This window comes from Epinephelus lanceolatus, chromosome 15 (assembly GCF_041903045.1).
Source record: "Epinephelus lanceolatus isolate andai-2023 chromosome 15, ASM4190304v1, whole genome shotgun sequence".
Lineage (NCBI taxonomy): Eukaryota > Metazoa > Chordata > Actinopteri > Perciformes > Serranidae > Epinephelus > Epinephelus lanceolatus.
In genome coordinates, this window is record NC_135748.1 from 36,349,927 (window position 1) to 36,370,004 (window position 20,078).

The 20,078-nt window shown below is 39.6% G+C and overlaps 1 protein-coding gene across 1 annotated transcript in view; it reads right to left on the bottom strand.

Annotated features, from left to right (window-relative positions):
- galnt16 (UDP-N-acetyl-alpha-D-galactosamine:polypeptide N-acetylgalactosaminyltransferase 16) overlaps positions 1 to 20,078 on the bottom strand; it is a 66,203-nt gene that overhangs the window by 16,462 nt on the left and 29,663 nt on the right. The window contains exons 6-9 of the mRNA XM_033643021.2: positions 14,157 to 14,278; positions 3,790 to 3,877; positions 3,383 to 3,467; positions 2,689 to 2,792 (exon numbers count right to left, since the gene is read on the bottom strand). Coding sequence (XP_033498912.1) covers positions 2,689 to 2,792; positions 3,383 to 3,467; positions 3,790 to 3,877; positions 14,157 to 14,278 — 399 coding nt within the window. The remainder of the gene's footprint in view (positions 1 to 2,688; positions 2,793 to 3,382; positions 3,468 to 3,789; positions 3,878 to 14,156; positions 14,279 to 20,078) is intronic.

Below are 20,078 nucleotides of genomic sequence, written 5' to 3' on the forward strand. Positions count from 1 at the left end.
CTCCTACAGGGGCCCCCAGTAGCTCAGTGTACAAAGACCATGTCCTTGCCACAGCAGCAGTGGGTTCCAGTCCGACCCACGGCCCTTTGCTGCATGTCATCCACCTCCCTCCCTCCTTCAAGCCTAACCAGTCCTGTCTTATAAAGGCACAAGCCACAAAAAATAATCTTGTAAGTATCTCTCATTGCCAACTCTGAGGTTCATGATATGTACTGGAATAATGAGAAACATTTCATTGCATAAGAACCTTACAGGGTGGTGATTGTTCCAAGTTATTAGTCAAAACCTCAGGTGTTAGATCTTCAAGGGTCTTAATTTTTTTTCTTCACCATGTGGCCCTGGTATAAGCAGGATGATGCCCTTCCAGATGTCCATAATTAGGAACTAATGAATCCCACAGAGGCAACAGTCCTGCACTGCACATCATCCATTAATTCCTGATGATGGACACCTTGTTGGGCATTAATGCTTTCCTTGTTTGAACTTTTAAAATTAGTGACTTGTGAGATGTTTAAAGTAGAATTTCACTGCTGGAACAAAAAAATCTCAAATTACAGTTTAACAGTCAAGTAAAACATATTTCTGAGAACATCTTAGGCGAGAAATAGGCAACAAACCTTATCATATTTGATCAGTGCTGCTTAGTTTTACTGTTTGATCTAAGTTTTGTCAGCCAGTTTTTTCATGATGCAGGAAACAGTATGGCACCCACTTCCTGTTCACAAGTTGTAGTGTTACAGCCGAACAGTGCATCAAAATATCTTGAGTTTGGTCTGAGTTTGAGAGAGACAGAGAGGAGTGTCTATCTCATCTCTTGATACACTGCTATACTTTTTGTGTCTGTGGTGGCAGCCATACACAAATGCAGAAGTACAATCTGTAGTTTAAGCTGTGGACACGCATCGTCTGGGGGTTTTGAGCAGGGAGATCTGGCCACTGGTAAGACAGAGGGAAGTTTACCACAGTTCATTTACACATACTACCCACGCCGTTATGATACAAAGCTGGTGTAAAAAACAGCAAAGTATCCCTTTAAGTCTAGAGACAGCTTGTATAAAGATTTTGTTAAATAATCCAATTCAGTACGCTTTTTATTTTGTAAAGTGTATAATCTCCTGCCCACCTACTTATTCTCTTCTTACCACCTCTGTGAAAGTCCACATATTAAAATGTAAATATCTTTTCGAAAAGCAAAGTTTAAGAAAATGAAATAGATTAGCAGTAACAGTAAAAGGTGTGAGCTTTGCCAGCGGGGCAGAGACAAGCTTAGTTTTGTGTGCTTATTAAAGACATTGGGTCTCATTCATGAAACGTGAGCAGAAGGAATTTGTGTGTAAACTGTTCACAGACGGAAATTTACGTGCATGTCTGCATTCATCAGTATTTTAGTAGCTCCGATCTTTTTGTAGCTACTAACAAAATCTACTCCTGCTCCTGATCACTCGTAGTGCTTGTGTAAATGCAGTAAAGCACATAAATATTGCTTGTCACTATTGGAAATTACAATTTTAATTGGTATTGCGCTCTGTTATGTACACAATACACAGATGCCTTTGAAACACGTAATCTAAACATGACAAAAATATTAAAAATATAACACATTTAGTTAAATCAGTTGGCAATTAGCAGGTTTAAAATCCAGATTAGGTTCATGATTGTGAATTATCTATGTAAATTGACTCAATAGATTACATGTTCTTTCTACATGTTGAATGATGATAATAAAAATATCCATAAGGACAGCCGGATCACAGCCTCTTCGGCTTCGGTGTCTGGGTTCAGCAGGGGCAGCAGGAGCAGGTGGTGGAGCCATGAAGGAGCACGCGCCAGCTCAAAGAATTATTTGAGACAACATGTTTTTGGGTTTTTTTGTGGCTTTTTGATCATTTGAATGAATAAATCTGATTTGAAAAATGTTTAATTTACGTTGTATTAATCAGAGCTTTAGGCTATTAAGATTCAAATAATTTGAAGACGATGCATACAAACTGCTGTAGGCTATATGTTATCCGTATCATTTGTTAAAATAAATGTTAAATAGCTCTACATTCCGACAGCCATCACTGATTTAGAGTTTATCCATATGCACAAAACATCTTCCCGTTCCCACTTCATTCAAAACCCCACAATTGAATCTTCTGTTTGTTTGGTGACCGCTGTATTTTTTGTGTGTGTGCTTATGCGTTTCTTTGCCTCCAGTTTCATATCAAACCATTTACGCTTCACCTCTGACGTGGTTCTTTGTACTACGGAGACAACATTAACAGCCTCTGTTACCTCCCTCCAGGCCTTCGCTTTGCCGGTCTCTTCTTTTTTCTTTCTTTCTCTTTCTTTCTTTGCGCCATGACTGACAGGTCGACAGGATGCACCTACACCTCCTTATATGGTGGTCATTGGCTATTCATGGGCGGGGATTTATGCTAATTGCTGATTACCGGGAGCGCGCTGTCACTTTACGATGGATTGGCATTCATGATCATACACACGTGTTTACGATCAAATCTGAGTTTCCCGCGGCGTTCCTGAATCCGGAGTAGGTTTTTAGTAGAGTAGGCTTTTATGTGCAAATCTACACACAGATTTACTCACTTTTCATGAATGAGACCCACTGTGAGTAGGATGCCTGGGGATGATGAAAAACAAAATGTCATTCTTCAAATAAAAGTTAAAACTCATCAGTGAGCTCACCAAAGTTCTCTCCTCCCCAGATGTCCATGTGGGTGTCGTACTGGCCCAGGTGGTTAAACCAACTCTTGTCCATGACGAAAATACCACCTGCGATGACAGGAGTCCTGCGGAGCAGAGAGAAGAGGAGTCATTTATATCTTTTACTTACTGCCACTCTTTGATTCAGAGAGATGTTTTTAGTGCAGCCAGAGGAGTTTGGAAAGATTTTACAAGCCTGAAGACAGCATAATGATCATGATGATGATGAGAAGACTGTCAAACTTCAATTTAAGTTACGTTACAAATATAAACAAGCTTAGAGTTACAACCATAACCCTGGGAAGACAACAAATCAAAGTAAATAAATGAGCTTGACTTCCCACACTGCCATCATAATCAGTCATATAATAAGATGTTCAAGGGTGCAACTCTTGGGGCAGCGAGAGCTCCAGGCTTACTGTGTGTTCACTGCTTTGTGAATTGAACATTTGTCTGGGAATAAAGCAGCTGACAGAAAAAGACCTTAAAGTGTTTTTTGTGGAGGGTGCTTGCGTCATGAATCTACTTCTTTGATGTTAATATTTCAGTTTTGTGCGAGCATGTTATGTATCCCTCAATTTAGTTGTGTTAAATCACTTTTCCATGCTGCGAACTGGGAACCAGGTAGTAGTTTAGTGTAGAAAAAGAGGGATGATGATGAGCACTGCACACAGACCTGATTGCCTGTGTGGGGTCGCTCCTCGCCATTTTCTGCTCGATGGGAATCTGCTCCCATTTGAAGTGGAGACTCCAGTCAAATCCTGAGGAGAAGGAGCACAAAACAGAGACGGATCCAGCAGTTAAATTTAAAACCACTTTGCCTGGACATCAGACAAGGGTGCTTTTCTGATTTTGGCTGAACTAACTTGCATGATTTCACTTTTTAAATGGGCGGCTGTTGAATGAAAACTTCACAAACTTTACTTCCAGACTGACTTTAGAAATGTCTGACCTGAGTTTCGAATTATTTTGGCAGGGATCATGATGTCATATAATGAGAGCATGTGAAACAGGGGTTTTTCATTGACTGCAGCTGTTTGTTATCAGCTGTTACTGTACGAGATTTGTGTGTTGTGTCCTGACCTCCTCTCAAGTCAGCTGAGGCCGCCAAGTAAGCAAAGTTATCCAGGCTGATGACGTCAATGATGGGGCTGACCACTCGCGTATGATCCTGCATGGGAGGAGAAGGACACACAGACACGTCATCATTAGACCAGAATGAACAATTCATAATCAAGCTCTTGTGGTGGAGATACTGTTAACTAGAGCTGCAATAATAATAAAGTAATTGATTAGTTGTAAACTATTAAACTAATCACCAACTATATATTTATCTATCAGTTTGAGTATTTTTTTTAAGGAAAAAAAGTCGAAAATGTGAATATTTTCTGGTGTCTTTGCTCCTCTGTGACGGTGAAGTGAATATATTTGGGTTGTGTACAAAAAAAGTAATTTAATTTAATTTAAATTAATTTAAATTTAACATCTTGGCACTGATCGACATCTTATAGACCAAAGAAATAACCAGGAAAATAATCGACAAATCAATCGACAGTGAAAATAATCGTTAGTTGCAGCCCTGGTATAAACATCAAACAGTCTCATTTATCCTGTAATTTTCCCTTTATTAACCAGATTGTCGATTAAACACCTTGACAGCTTTATGTTTCTGAATAATTAGGACGGGAACTTGCAGCTCTTTTTAATAACAAATGAATTACAGAGAAGGGATTTATGGCACAACGTTAATTACTACCAAGGTGCATGAAGACGGGAAACAGTCTAAAGAGGTCAAAACTGTTTTATCAAGAGGAATGATGTAACTAATCCTGCAGGAAGACGTTTAAGTGAACTGAAGCACTGCATTTCATTTAGTTTTAATTAGGCATAGATATGATAAAGCCCAGCCAAAGAGGTGGTAATGTTGGAAGAAAGAAAAGCATTTGGGATTTTTATCCGAAGAGGCATAAAAATGAACCTGAATGAAAAAGTATATATTTTTTTGTTTGTTTGAAATTGTCGCACATCTAAAAGGAATTACAACCTCATCATGTGTTGGTCACGTTTACACACAGACTCTGAAACATTTACTCATCATTTAAGTTTTCAGAACAGGTTCAATTTTCTGCATTTTTTGCTGAAACCAGCAATCTTGGTCACGTGTGTCACTGCTGGCACACGGTAACTTAACCGATGGCACACTAGCAATAAGTGTGGTAATAAGTGAGAACATTACAGTGCATCAGTGTGTAAATGTAAATGACATACCATCTTTGGCAGACATGGCAAGACACTGTGACTGTACTGTAAGGGAGGAGCTCTGCTGCTTAGAATCAATGTCTCAAACAAACAAAGGTAACGACATCACCAAAGTTTTCATGGAGCATTTTGGGGAGCAAGAGATTGACTTTGCTCTGATTAACAAGAAAATTTAAAAACGGTACTTCATATCAACCCATGATTTAGAGCAGAGATACTAAACTTGCTTTGCCTGGGGGCCACTGTTGCAAAATGACAGGTGTTGCTGAAGTCAGAGAAGCCCCACATAGGTCAGGTTTACACAGGACCACTTCTCAGATTTGAGAACATGCGGGGCATGTTTTTGATACAGTAAATAAGCTCTATTCTGATGCTATTTATGCACCCTGGCACCTTTATCACATTAAAAGTAAAAAAAAAATCCCATTGTGAACCAATTTATTTTCACTGAGATTTAGAAAATGGTTGGGGGGCCTGCGACATGGCACCATGTCGCAGGCCAGATTTGGCTGAGTATCACTGCTTTAGAGAACTGTTTGACCAAGAAGCAGTAAAGTAAATGTGGCGTACATCAGCAACAAGAGTGAGGAACAGCACAGAAGAGGACGGGGACCAGCGGGAATAAGAGGGGGAAATATATTGAGGCAATGTCCTTCTTGAAATCTTCCATGACAAAGAGACGTTAACATTTGCCCATCCAGTAATGCACAACAGCAATGATGGTGCTTACAGCAGAGTGCAATTTAAAAGCCACACATCATTTCATAACTCAGGCAGCCGCAGTGCCAAATGGAAGAGGCGGGCAGGGAGTGTCGACAGCCAGGGAGGGAACTCTAGTGGAGGGTGGAGAGAAGCAAGGAAGCAAATGTGTCTTCTATTGTGTCTCATATTGGGAGTTTTTCAGTACTTTCTATCGGACGATGGATTGGGGGAAAAAAAGTATACAAAAATTCAGACTTGGTGTGCAAAGGCTTTAACACTGTGATTTACCCCCTTTGTTTGGAATTAATTTACACTTTATAGATGCTGACAACACTATAATGAAGATTTAAGCAAATGCAATGACTGTAATTGTCAACAACTATAACTTTTCTTATGATGCATCCGTAACTTATGTTTAAACAGATGATTAATGTTTGGTATTACAGTTGAACACAGTTTTAATCTTAAATATGTCCTCACAAGTCATTTCAACACATTAAAAAACTCTTCTGTCAAAGATTTGTACAAATCTGTTTACAAATAAATTAATAAACACTTAGAACATCCTAAAATCGGCAGAAAACTACATTATAATGTGCTCAAAAACAATAATTAAGGGTTTATATACTGCTTATAAAAGCTAAACAGTAGTGGGTTAGCCAACTTCCTGTTCCTCTTTATCTGATTAACACTTTAATTTTCTGTGCTTTAATGTTTCTTAGTGCTAGTCTCTCCTTTTATCTCTATAATGTGTTGTATGACAAAGAGCACAAAACTAAACCTGCTGTTATCACAATGAAGTTGTTCTTAATACTCCTTAAGTGTCCAGATAAATAAGTAACCCAATCTTATTCAAACAACCATCAGTGTAGCCAACAAATGGTACAATATCCCACTCTGATCCAAGTCCTCTTGCTGTTTTTTGAACTAGATAAGAATTATAATACATTAGAGATTCTGCCCTTTTGTCAAAAGATTAAATTTCAGATTTCAGTCAGACAAGAATCTTTTTCAGGATCACGAGAAAGTTCAGCAAAGTAATTAAGTTTTTCTTTGTGTGTGTCAAGAAAATAAATCAATATGTATCACTGTAATGAGTGTTAAATGTCAGATTGTGCTCTGGGGGCATTGAATTAGTCTCCTGCTGGAGTAAGAGACTAAAAGCAGGTTTGGTGATTGATTAATTGCCTGTCCTGATGAGGAGGGATGATTACTGGTAACAGCCCTCCTCCCTGTTTCCAGTGAACTGGAACAGAACACAAACACACGTAAGCTCAAAGCGGACTTTAACCTTTCTCTTTTTGACCTGTGTGGTGTTGTAAGTTCGTTATATCAGTGAAGAATGATGTATGAGTGAAGAACTGAAAAGTAAAAACCCCTTATTTGCTGCTTGTATTGTGCCGAACGTGATCATCACTGCCAAACCTCCCCTTTCTTCCCACGGCTCATAGTGGACATTAATTCATGACAAACACACTCCTGCTGGAGATGTAACATGAAGCTTAGAGTAAAAACACAGTACAGCAGAGAACTGTTGACTGCTGATAGTGTGCTGCATCTGTCCGCCAGTGTGCGTCTGTGCCAGCACTGCTGTTTGCCCATGAGGCATGTGTATGTGTTTGTGTAGTCCAACAGCTTAGCATCGGGACAATCCAACTGACTGTTTCCAATTAGAGCCGTCCCTCTCTCTTTGCTCAGAGGTTGAACCCGCCATGAACTTTGTGTTCATTGCACCAAAAAGCAGAGGGGGTGGAGAGCGGGTGTGAAATGCCACTCTACCAGAGAGCAATTTGGAAAGTGATGCTCTCAACAGCTTTGAGCAATAGACATTTATGGGGCTTTTAATGAGCCTCTGTGATTTGATAATGCATGAGGAGGCTTCCACTTCCAAAATGGATGTCAGTGATGATCTCTCAATATCTCCTTCCCTCTTTTTGTTCTCCCTTTCTCCGTCTGAATTTATCATGGTGTCAGAGTGCTGTCATTTTGTCCCCCACATCTGGCTGCTTTTAATGTCGCTGACAAAGGAATTTAAGCGCATTCTTCTACAGTATGTCAGAAAAAAGTATGATAATTCACCAGAAACAAAGGAAAGAAAAATGAGCTGTAGGACAGAATAAAAAGCTTTACATTCTGTCAATGGAAATGTGTTTTGTGCACACTGATTTTCACAGCTGGTGTGTGGAGATCTTTGTTCCTTTGCCTCATCGTCCAGTAATGTCATATCAGTCTCTGAGTTAGAGACACACAGAGGACGCACTGTCCAGTTTGGGCTAAAAGGTCAACGGCCAGAATTTTGTTTTTCTGCCTTGATTCATGTTCTCTTCTCCACATGCTTGTTGCTCATACACTGTGGGGAGATATTCTGTTGTTTGTGGTACTAGACTCACAGACTGGATAATGTTTAATCTCAGCATGTTGTCTTGAGTGATTAAGAAGGAAATCTGGTCAAACAATACAGGAAATTAAAAATGTAACACTGGCATTGAAAGCATTAGTACAATGTTGATTTATTTGTACTGAGCTTAGCTATTTTTTTTTTCATTTCAGGGGGAAATATTATACTTTCCCTCTGAAAAACTTTATACAGTCATATCATTTCATGCATCTTACTCAATACAAACCTCATGTACTGATGACACTTTTTCTGTTTTTTGAAGTGAGAAATTATGTGAATAGGTGTGTCAGTTATAAAACAAAAAGACAATGATACAGACAATAACGCTGTCTCTGTTGATTTTGGACTAGTTTACTCCTGCAGGCTCTGTTCATCTTATGCTCATCTCATTTTGTGTTTATAGTGAAGGATTTTCTGCTGAAAATCCTTTAGATTTCACACCTATGTGAGATATTCTCCAGAAACAACTCTAAAACACTGAAGTACAGGGAGTAAAGAAAATAGAACCCATAGGATAAAGTGAATCACAGCCAGGACAATATATTTGTCTTAATTACTGAAAGTTGCATTTGTTTCCTATTTATAATTTGTGTCATCCTGGAGGAGAGGCAAAGTGGTTGGACCTGACCAGTTTTTACCTTTGCTTGATTCATGCTACTGGAGTTTTGGTTTCAATATGTGTTTATTGAAGACTCTATTGTGAGGAAGCACAACAGGTGACTGAACAAAAATTTGGTAGTGTAACGACGGACTGGTTGGGATTTGTTTCTATGTAAGATTGTATTTTATTCTGTGGACAAATCAATAAAAAGGATGTCTGTCAGACCTGATACAAAGACCAACATTCCAGGAACTTCTATTCATTCATCTTTTCCCATATGATCGTGATATTTGACCACTTCTTTTTTCAAACAGTTTCAGAGTCCCCCTCATTTTATAAGTGAAGTAATCCATCTGATATATTTTCCTGAACTGTGTCTCTCCACTTGTTTATCAAGGGGCATGAATCTTCAAGCCAGTTTCTTGTCTTCTGTTTCATTACTGTAGCACGCAGTACCACAAGTATTAATCATTTTCATTTGGTATTTTGTCTGACATTTTGTCTAATAGCACAATGTCCGCCTTCAAGTGGATAAATATTAAGATTTTACTGTATTTACACAACATAAAAAGAGCTCACAAATATGATGTTTTTCTTTAGATAAAACTACCAAACTGTATATAAAGTAATTGAATGTAGCTCCAGCTTGACAAGACGAAACATTTAAGTACTTTAATGCATCAGTATCAATGATTTAATAACATAACAGTAACAGGCTTCTTTCTATATGGTGATATGGTTGGTGGGTGTGGTTCGGTGGAGAGAAAATAGTTCCTACATGAAACTGCTCACAACAAGGTCTGTGGATTATCCTGAGTATCCAGGTTTATGATTTCTGGAAAGAGACATTGCTGAGTGCCATCTAGTTCCATTATATTGGAGAGATGGCAGACATCTCTACAGCTGATATCTTCAATGCTTGGCAACTCACACCAAAACAATCTAGATTGATAAACAGCACTACAGATAAGAGGAAAAATATGTGTTTTTGTGGTGAACTGTGCCCTTAAGAAACCAGCTGACCAAGAAATAGTCATTGCTTCCATGAAATTTACTTCTTCTCTCGATTCTTTAAAATAGTAATTCATGCTAATGTCAGGCTAACAAAATTCTGGCACCAGCTTTCACTTAATCAATGGGACTGTCTCTGTGTTGAGAGCAGTTGTGTTTCTGGGAAACGTCTCTGTGCTAAAATGCCAATTGTTTCTGGTCTATTAGACAAATGGTTCCAAATCTGGGGTCGGGTCCCAAGATAAATATGAGGGGGCTGAAGGATTGCATGGTGATTAATGGGATAGGAAAGAATAAGACAACATATTTCTGAACTTAAAACATATTTCTGCTACAGAATTAAGCATATTTCATATTTTTTCAGACTTTCTTCAGGGCAGCTGTGACTTAGGAGGTAGAATGGTTGTTTACTGATTGTGAGGTCTGTGGTTTGATTCCTGGACCTTGTAGTCTACATATCTAGGTATCCTTGGGTAATATACTGAACCCTAAATTGCTTGAGAGTTTATTTGATGAGCAGGTGGCACCTTGTGTGGCAACCTTGGCCACCAGTGTTTGAATATGTGTGTGAATGGCTGAGTTTGAATGGTCGCTAAGACTAGAAAAGCACAATATAAATGCAGTTCATTTTACTATTCTGATCTTTGTATTTTCGTGTGAATTACTGGATAATTTTACTTCTCCAGGACTCTGAAATTACTGAAATTAAACCCACAAACAGCATCTTGAGCTGGTGATAGAAGTAGAGGCTTCAAAAAGTTTGCGGGCCACTACATTAGTTATGATCAGTGAAGAGAAATCAGAAAAAAAGAGGGGAGCGGAGCATCATACGACCATTAATGCTAAATTATAAGCTACTTGTTAATTGTATTACTGCAGAAGCTAAATTTATTTTGCACATTTCAATTAGTCCCCATGATCTAAAAAAAGGCAATGCATTGTAAGAAGGTATTAAATGACCCCCCAGCCTGGAGAGAGTGCATTTGATAAGGCTATACCATTCATTAAACTTAAATCTCTAATCCCTCAACATCTGCCAGTGCAGAGCTCATTATTTGTACTTAATTACTAATTAAATTCAAGTGGTTTCATTTGCTGCTTTAAATTAACAAGTGAAAAGTGTCATTATGTTGCATTAAAGAATAGAAAGTGATCCTTCATCAGTATTCCTGCTCCCAGAGGCCTGTCTGAACCCCGGATCGAGGTCTCAGGCAAGCTAATGAATCCAGGACCGGGTGCAGCCGGGCCGAGGAGCTGGTGGATTAACACTGAGCCCGGCACTCTCATGAACGCCAGACTGAGAGATTGTAATGCAAGCTGGATGAGTCAGAGCTGCCCAGAGCCAAGGATGAGTGTACGGAAACACAAACACGACGTGCACACACTCACGATGGATGTGTAGAGTCTTGTGAATAAAACATGGAGGGGTTTTTGTACAGTAGAGATTTCTGAATATATCGAGTTGTGTTGCATGCAGAGTTTTTGAATGAGGGTTTTAGTTTGGGTTATTGTCTGGTGTACTTTCCGAGCAAACACAAGACTTTTGTCCTTCAGCAAAGAACACATATATTATTTATTGTTCTTTTGAGGGAATAGTGCTACATTTTTGAACAAATACTGGCTTTTTCGCTGAAAGTTAGATGAGAACATTGCTACCACTCTAATGTCTGTATACTGAACTTTAACTTAGCATAAAGACTGGAAACTGGGGGTTACAGTTCACCTGGCTCTGTCCAAAGTGAACAAAAAAAGACCTACAAGCACATTATATGTCCTTTCTTTATCTGTACAAAAATAAAAGTTTAACAACAGCAATTTCGGACAAGCAATATTCTCACACATAAAACTGCAAGGTTTTGTAACAACAGAGATATAATGTGTTAATAGTGAGCTTTAAAGGGAAATTTCAGCTTATTTCAACCTGTCTCCTATCGTCCTAAATTTGTTTCAAGTGACTAGTGACATAGAAATAATAGTTAGCATGTTAGCCGTTAGCCTAGATACAGCCGGGGCGCACCTGTTAAAACGTAAGTGAACGGGCAACCTTCAAGTGCAAAGTTAGTCCACTAAACAAGCTTTTTTCCACAAAGACCGCCTCATATCGTTAGGATAAATGTCAGAGAACATATAGAAAACCACATGTAAACGTGTTGTCTTACCTTACCGGTGTGGTGCCATGTTTGTTTACCATCTAGCTCTGCTTTCCAAAGCGCGGCCGAAATATCGCGAGAACAAGCAGCGATCTCATACCGTGCCACTGATTGATGTTTTCAATCACCTACAGAATTGATTACTGTAATGCTCTACTTTCTGGTCTTCCTGAGAAAAACATTACTCAGTTACAGTTATTACAAAACTCAGCTGCTCAGCAGCTCTTAATGGTCTTAGTTCTACCTATTTATCAGATTTGCATTTATGGTATAAACCCGATGTTTTATTGTTTTTAACTGTGTGGAGCACTTTGTGCTGCATTCTGTTTGTATGAAAAGTGCAACATAAATAAAGATTGATTGATTGATTGAAATGACTCTGCAGTAAGTCAAGGATATTTATTGGCTCCAGCTCTGATCGGCCGTGATAGAAATACAAGCCTTTATGGACACACTAAATGTAGCCCCTTTTTCCAGCGCCATACAATGACGTGCTGCCACAAAATGCCGTCCAAGCAGAGCTCAAACATAATTTAAAATCTAGTTGGTGCCAAGTTTGAAAGAGAGACTGAATAAGTAAGCGATACAAAAAAAAAGTACATTTTACACAAACATGTTCACTGTCCTTGATACTGCTTTCTACTGTTTACTTTCCCTGTTGTCCAGCCCGTCCATGACGACAAACATGACACACCAGAAAAAACAAAACAAAACAACAACTTTTTTGTTTAAAGAACCTGCACACACGTGCTAATTTGGGCGGGTAAAGGGCAGCGTGCTATCACTTGTCCTGGGAATGAATGCCATTTGTAAGCGTTCCCAGATGAGCCAGATGTTAGTGGGTGTTCGGGAGTTTTTTTGTCCAGTGGGAAAGGGACTAAACACTCCAAGACAAGCCGTTTCCTCTCGTCTCCAGTCTGTATGCTAAGCTAAGTGGCTGCTGGTTCCAGCTCAGATATACTGTACACACATGAGAGAAGTATCAATCTTGAAGGCAAACTCTCAGCAAAAAAGTCAATAAACGTATTTCTCAAAATCAAACTTTTTGAGCTGTTCCTTTAATTAAATGTCCACGATGTGTCTCGTAATTTCTGTGCATTGACAGGACTGGAGAAGCTGATAAAAAGCAAAGGAGGAGGAGGAACAGTAGATAGGAGAGCTGAGAGAGTCTTACGAACAAAAAGTACAGTGGATCAAGGCAGCTGACACAGACACAGCACTTCCTCTAAACCAAGGGAGTGGATGAAATAAGGTGACACACTGGAAGCAGCTCTGTCTGAGTGTCTGGCTTCAGTGCGAGCACACATGAGGAAGAAGTGATTACTGAGAAAAACCTGAAATGAAACAGCTCCTGCTGCAGTCAGTGGGAATGTGTGCCTGTGATGGGGGATGGCAGAGGATTTTGGGGGAGCAGCTGTGTTAGTTTGAGTCCAGTCGCAGTTTTGTAATGTCAGGGGAGGATAGAGACAGCCAACAAACAGTCTATAACTCATTACCGAGCTACAACTACATGTCTCTTTATCAAAATACCAGACACTCGTGTCTCAGTGAGTGCACACGCTCATCTCTGCAGACACTTGTGTCTCTAAATCATGCATCTACATGCTGCATGTGCTTTGCCCGTGTGACTTTGTGAAATTGATACAGAAAAGGAGACAGAAACAATGAGGGCTCACAGCCAAAGTGCCCTTGAAGGTTCACATGAAAATCCAGTGAAATTAAAAACGACGGAGAGAAAAAATCCCCCTGATAATGAAAAGTGGCTGGTTTTGCATTTAATTCTGGTCACATTCTGAATTCCGAAACACTGACGCGTGAATGTGATGGCAGTGTCCCTGGTGGACTGCATGATTAGATTTGTAGGATGCGGTGAAAGCGGGAGAATCTTCCCACTACATCACAAAAAGAGACTGTTTTTGATTGGAAATTAAAACAGTATGCAGCCTGAAGCAGGAAGATGTCACCAACACAAGCCACAACAGCAAAACACAAAACAGACCAACTCATGTAGTAAAACATTTCAGAGTCAAGTGGAAATCGGATCAGTTGGGAAATGCATGACTCTTTCCAGCAGTGGCAAAGTGCAGTGTGATTTCTGGTACAGTGTGACTTCAATGTCAGCTGAACAAATTGCTTATTTAACAATAAGCAATGCCAACGTATTACATCACAGCCAGTAAAATCTACCATGAAAAGGAGCAAAATCCCCAGAAGCGTTACGTCACAGGGCAACTGTTCCACCTCTGAGTGTGTGTGTGTGAGCTGCGTGTATTAAGTGTCTAATTGGAGAGTGTGAATGATGGCAGACTGTGTGCCTGTGGGTCTGTACCTCCTTGACTCTCTGGATCATCGGCTGCAGCCAATCAGTGTTGACCTCGCAGTGGCTGTCCAGGAAGGTCAAGATGGAGGCCGAGGCCGTGTTGGCTCCTCGCACACGTGATCGGATCAGACCTGCGGGAAGAGTACAGGGAGGAGGAAATGACGCTGACATCTAAAACCAGTCAAATATCTAAGAGTTGATCACATTAGATGCTGCTTCACTGCAAGTAGGGATGTCAACTTTTTTGATGCCTAATGTTGCAAAGGGACGGCTGGAACATTGTGGGGTAGAGTATTAAAGGTGCACTCTACTGATTTAACATGTCCAAGTCAACATACTTGTCACAATGTCGACTCCCCTACTCTTACTGAGTTGTTGAGTCATTATAATGCAGGATGTTCTCTAGTATTGTATGGATATTTGGTCTTCTTGACCGTCCTTTTTAGAAACTGTCCCTTGCAAGTCCCTAACTTCATGGAAGTCCAATAACACATGTCTGGAGTCAGTTTTAAAGGTCTAGTGTGAAGGATTTAGGGGAACATATATTGGCAGAAATTTAATGTAATATAATTAGTATGTTTTCTTTAGTGTACAATCACCTTAAAATGAGAACTGTTGTGTTTTTGTTACCTTAGAATGAGATGTTTATATCTACATAGGGAGTGATTACTCGTCCAGAGTCCACCATGTTGGACTGCCATGTTTCTACAGCAGCCCAGAGGGGACAAACCAAACACTGGCTCTAGGTGGGCCCATTCACATTTTTGCATCGCCCACCATAGTTAGCAGCTGCTCTGCAACGAGAGTGTTGGAATAAACACTGATTTTCTAACATGAAACTGCTTTATTCAGTGTCTCTACAGGTTTAAATCACTGGGTCCATTGTTTTAAAAAGGAAATGATCCGGCTCCCAGTAAAAACCTCCTGAACATCTGGATCTTAAGTTATCAGAGAAAAAGATGAGCAGACATTAACCGGTGATGGGCTAACAGCCATCTCTTACATGCCAAACATCGTCAGAGAAACACAGATTTGTACCTTGAAACTGCTTTATTATGTGGAATTAATTGGAGAGGAAGAGACCTCTGTGGATGATTCAGCTCCCGTTAAAAACCTCCTGAACAATGAGCACTAAGCGGGAGTTCACACTTGGTACACAGGAAAAGTTTAAAGTGGTTGCAATCTGCAATCATTACTGCTAGATGCCACTAAATCCTATGAATCTTACACACATTTTTTATATATGGTCATCTGCTCCAGGCACGCTACTCCAAGTGTTTACATTATGTAGCCTACACTGCTACATGTAGCTACATGCTAACATCAGATAAACATGTAATCGTGATTGCCGATTTATAAATTTCTCCCCAAGTTTGGATCATATTCCTGAGAGACCATGTCCAACTGTGTTAAGAAGCTTTTATTGGCAATTTCTGACAGGAGAAAGTGCAGCTATGCATTACAGTCATTCCCAGGCTGCAAGTACACTGCTACATGTAGCTTCATGCTAACGTCAGGGAAGCATGTAATCTTGGTTGCTGATGTTAATTTCTACCAATTTAAGATTATATTCTCGCTGGAACATGCCCAGTTGTGTTTTGAAGGTTTAATGGGTGACTTTTCATGGTAGAAAGTGCTGCTATTCTCTGTTGCAGTCACTTCCTGGCTGCAGTGACGGTGCAGAGACACTGAAAAACAAAAGACCCGGAAACGCTGACTAATCAGAGCAGATGGGGACTTAGGCACTAAGATAGTACGAGGAAAATTAAGTGGTTTTTTGACCATTAGAGCATGTAAGCATGGTCTAGTAGAAACCAAAAATACAAGTACAGTATGAACCTGAAAATAAGCATACTAAGTCTTTTTTAAAGGACAAAAAACTGCTGCCAAGTGTTGATTAATGCACCTACTCTCTCTGTCGCGCCCTGTCTACTTTTACTACTACAGTAAATTTATTGTTCCTCCTTTGTTTACCTTGAAATAGCTACAAGCGAGCAGGTGTGCTTCAGGTATGGATCGCATGAAAAGGTGGAGAGAATGATGCCAAAAGTAAAATTCTTCCAGATGGCTGCGCTGCATTTTAGTCTACGGAGGCAACTGTTGACAGAAAAAATGTGTCTCTGCCTCATTACAATGGATTTCTCTGTTTGATTAACGGACATCAGAAAGCTGTTAATTACAAGTGACTCACAGCACGATAAGAAGTGATTCTGTTTGACGGACAAAGACTTTCCTGCCATCAAACTCCAAAACATTTTCACAGGTCACACTGTCTCTGTTTGATCTGTTGTCTGCCTGAAATTAAAAACATACACTTCAAAACAACAGGAGGTCTAAAGGTAAGGTTTTTATCAGCGTCCCATTTCCTTTTAAGTTCTTAACAACTGAAGACTGCTACTCATTAAATAATTGTTTTTCATTTAGGAGGGAATTATCTGTGGTTTTGGGATATTTACATTTGACTGTTAAAGGCTGCTTCAGGTTAAAAATCCTTTTGAAATGAAGCCAGTTAATTGGATTAGTTTAAAGCAGATACCAGTCTGTGTTTTGCTTTTTGCCCTGCCAACCAATGTTTGTGGAAAAAAGTGTACATTTGAAGTGAAGAGTTTAATCCATTTTTAATAGACACAAAGTTAAGAACAGAATCACTACAGGCGGAGCAGGAAGAGCAATAAAGGTGTCTTTGCTCATCAGAAGTGTGTCTACAATCACCGTAATTTGCATTTAACATGGCGTGTGGAGAAGGTTAATTGTCTTCTGCAGCATCTAAAGTTAATTAAACAGATGCATCTAATCATTAAAAGAGTTTTGTTCTGAAGTCAAAGATCATTTAAATAGGACAAACTTGTGAAGATGTTTGTGAAGATAACAGCTGTTTTTTTAAAGAGCACAAACAGCAGCCTTGAAGTTGAACTTTCAGGTGATTATTTGTACCTGTTAGGTTTATCCGTGTTAAAACTTGATGTGGAGGTCACGTTTCTCAGATGCACTTAGCTTTTACTTTTCCCAACCTGAGCAGCTTGAAGCATCAGCAGGGATGAAAAAGATGGATTTCTTTGTGCGATATGAGTCATAAGAAAGGGATGATTATTTTCTACCTCTTTCTGAAGGCTGTTCTGTCTCAAACAGCCTCAAACAATGAGTTCATACAGTGCAAAGCTGAACAGATAAACAGGATTTAACAGAAACTGGAATGAAGTGGCGTGACTCAGTGCTGCTCACTGCAGTTTGCTAGTACAGTGTTTATACAAACACAAAAAGGCCTGATAAATAACAAGCAGTCCAGAAAAATGAAAACCATCCAACTATAAACACAGTGCCTCTTTCTAAGCCTTTACTTTGAGGGTGAGACCTGCAACCTTCTGTGTTTTTGTCAATAAATCCCATTAAGGACCGAAACCAACAATGTGTGAGTCTGCCTCTCAGTATTTTCTCACTTCCCCGTCTGTGTTGCTCTCAGCTCAAAGCTCATTGGTTCCTACTGAAGACTTAAATCTTAAAAAACAGGTCAAGAATACAGTTTTATTTTTAGAAAGGGATCAGCAATTTTCTAAACACAACTGGGCACTGCTGTGTTTGACAAATGTTACTCTACCACCCTCTTTGAATGTTATCGCTCTATTAAACAGGTGTTAGTGGTGGTTATTGCTGTTACAGATAAAAATAAGAAGGCTTCTGCTACACCGACTGTAGGTTTGGAGTGCCATTATCAGCTACTAAGCAGCCTTTCTGTCCCCATACATGGGTGTTGTTTAGCAACCTGTCACTGCGTTCTAGTGGTGTTTCTGCCCCCAAAACTGGGTGTTTTTTAAGCGACACATTGCTGCATTTCCAGTGGCATTTCTCTGCCAAAAGTAGATGTTGTTTATTATCGAATGCTGTGTTTCCAGCTGCGTCTCTGCCCCAAATATGGGAGGTATTTTAGCAACCCATTGCTGCATTTTCAGCAGCATTTTTGTGCCAAAATGTGGGTGTTCTATTGATCTGTTGCTGCATTTTCAGCAGCAATTGTGTCCCCAAACATGGATGGTTTTTTGTGACCTGTTGCTGCGTTTCCAGCAGTATTTCTGTCCCCAAACATGGGTGTTTTAGCGACCTATTTCCAGCGGGTTTTTGCCACTAAACACTGGTGTCTTAAGCCAAAACATGATCTTTCCCTATCCATATCGAAGTGGTTTTTGTGCCTAAACTCAACACATTAATCACAGCGTTGTTGAAACTTACAGAAAGGGGAACTTTCGCCACAGGCCATTTAATAAAGTGATAACATACTAGTCAGTGTAGCAGGAGCCTTCTCATGTATATCTGTAACGCTGATAACGTCTACAAACTACTAAAGTAACAGTAATTTCCTAACACAACTGGGCACTGTAGTTTCTGATAGATGTTACTCAACCACTCGGTTCAAGTACTACAGGTGTTAGTAGTGGTTATCAGGGTTACAGATCTAGGTTAGAAGACTCCTGCTCCACCAACTAGTATGTTTAGGATGCTGTTATCAGCTATTGAGCTACATCTTTGCCACCAACCGTGGATATTTTTTAGCGAGCTGTTTCTGTGTTTCCAGCTGCATCTCTACCCCCAAATATGGGAATTTTTTTGTGACCCATTGCTGCATTTCCAGTTGAATTTCTGCACCAAAATGTGGGTGTTTTAGCAACCCTTTGCCGTGTTTTCAGCAGTGATTGTGCCCCCAAACATGGATGTTTTTTTAGGGACCCATTTACAGCAGCTTTTTGCCACTTAACATTGGTGTCTTAAGCCATAGCATGATCTTCCCTAACCATAACCGAGTGATTTTTGTGCCTAATCTCAACCACACATTAACCACAGCATTGTTAAAACGTACAGAAATGGGAACTTCTGCCAAATGCCGTGTAATGAAGGGATAACATACTCATCAGTGTAGCAGAAGCCTTCTAACCTATATCTTTAATGCTGATAACGACTACTAACTACTACTACTACTTTAGAAAACTAACAGTAATTTCCCAACACAACTGGGCACTGTAGTTTTTGATCAATGTTACTTAACAACCCGGTTCAAGCCCTGTCACTTTATTAAACAGGTGTCAGTAGTGGTTATCAGCATTATAGACTCCTGCTACACCAACTAGTATGTTCAGGATGCTGTTGTCAGCTATTAAGCTACATTTATGCCACCAAATGTGGAACTATTTCTGTGTTTCCAGCTGCATCTCTGCCCCCAGTTTTGGGTGTTTTTTTAGTGGCCTGTCGCTGCATTTCCAGTTGTGTTTTTAGCAAGTTGTTATTTTTGTGGGTGCTGCTTCCAGTGGCTTTTGTGCCACTAAATGTTGGTGTCTTAAGCCATAAAATGATGTTTTCCTACCTATAATCAAGTGATTTTTGCACCTAAACAAAACCACATTTTTACCGCAGCGTTTTTGAAACATACAAACATGAAGTTTTGCCACAGGCTGTTTATTAAGGTGATAACATTAGTGTAGCAGAAGCCTTCTAATTTACATCTTTAATGTTGATAACCACTACTAACACCTATTTAATGGAGGGATAAGAGTGTGTCTAATTGTATATGGTTGGGGTTTGTCCTGTAGGTCTGAGAGATCAACATTTGAAGACTTCACGTTGGTCTCTGGGACACTGTGATAGGCATTTTTTTTACAACCTTACAGACCAAACAATGAATCTACTAACTGCAAAGAATGACAATATTTGCACTATTTCCTCTTGAAAAACAATAATTCTAGAATGACTTTAAACTGCAAGTTGCAAGCTGTTTTCAGAGGAGTTAACAAATGTTGCATGTTTAATATTTATTGGTTGTCTATTCCACAGTTTTTATCTATAACAACTATAATAACAGCTCCAGCACTTCATGACCTCAGGCACGAGTTTGACACATCAAAGGAGAAAATGTAAATGATGCCCTGCAGGTATGAAACCATTAAG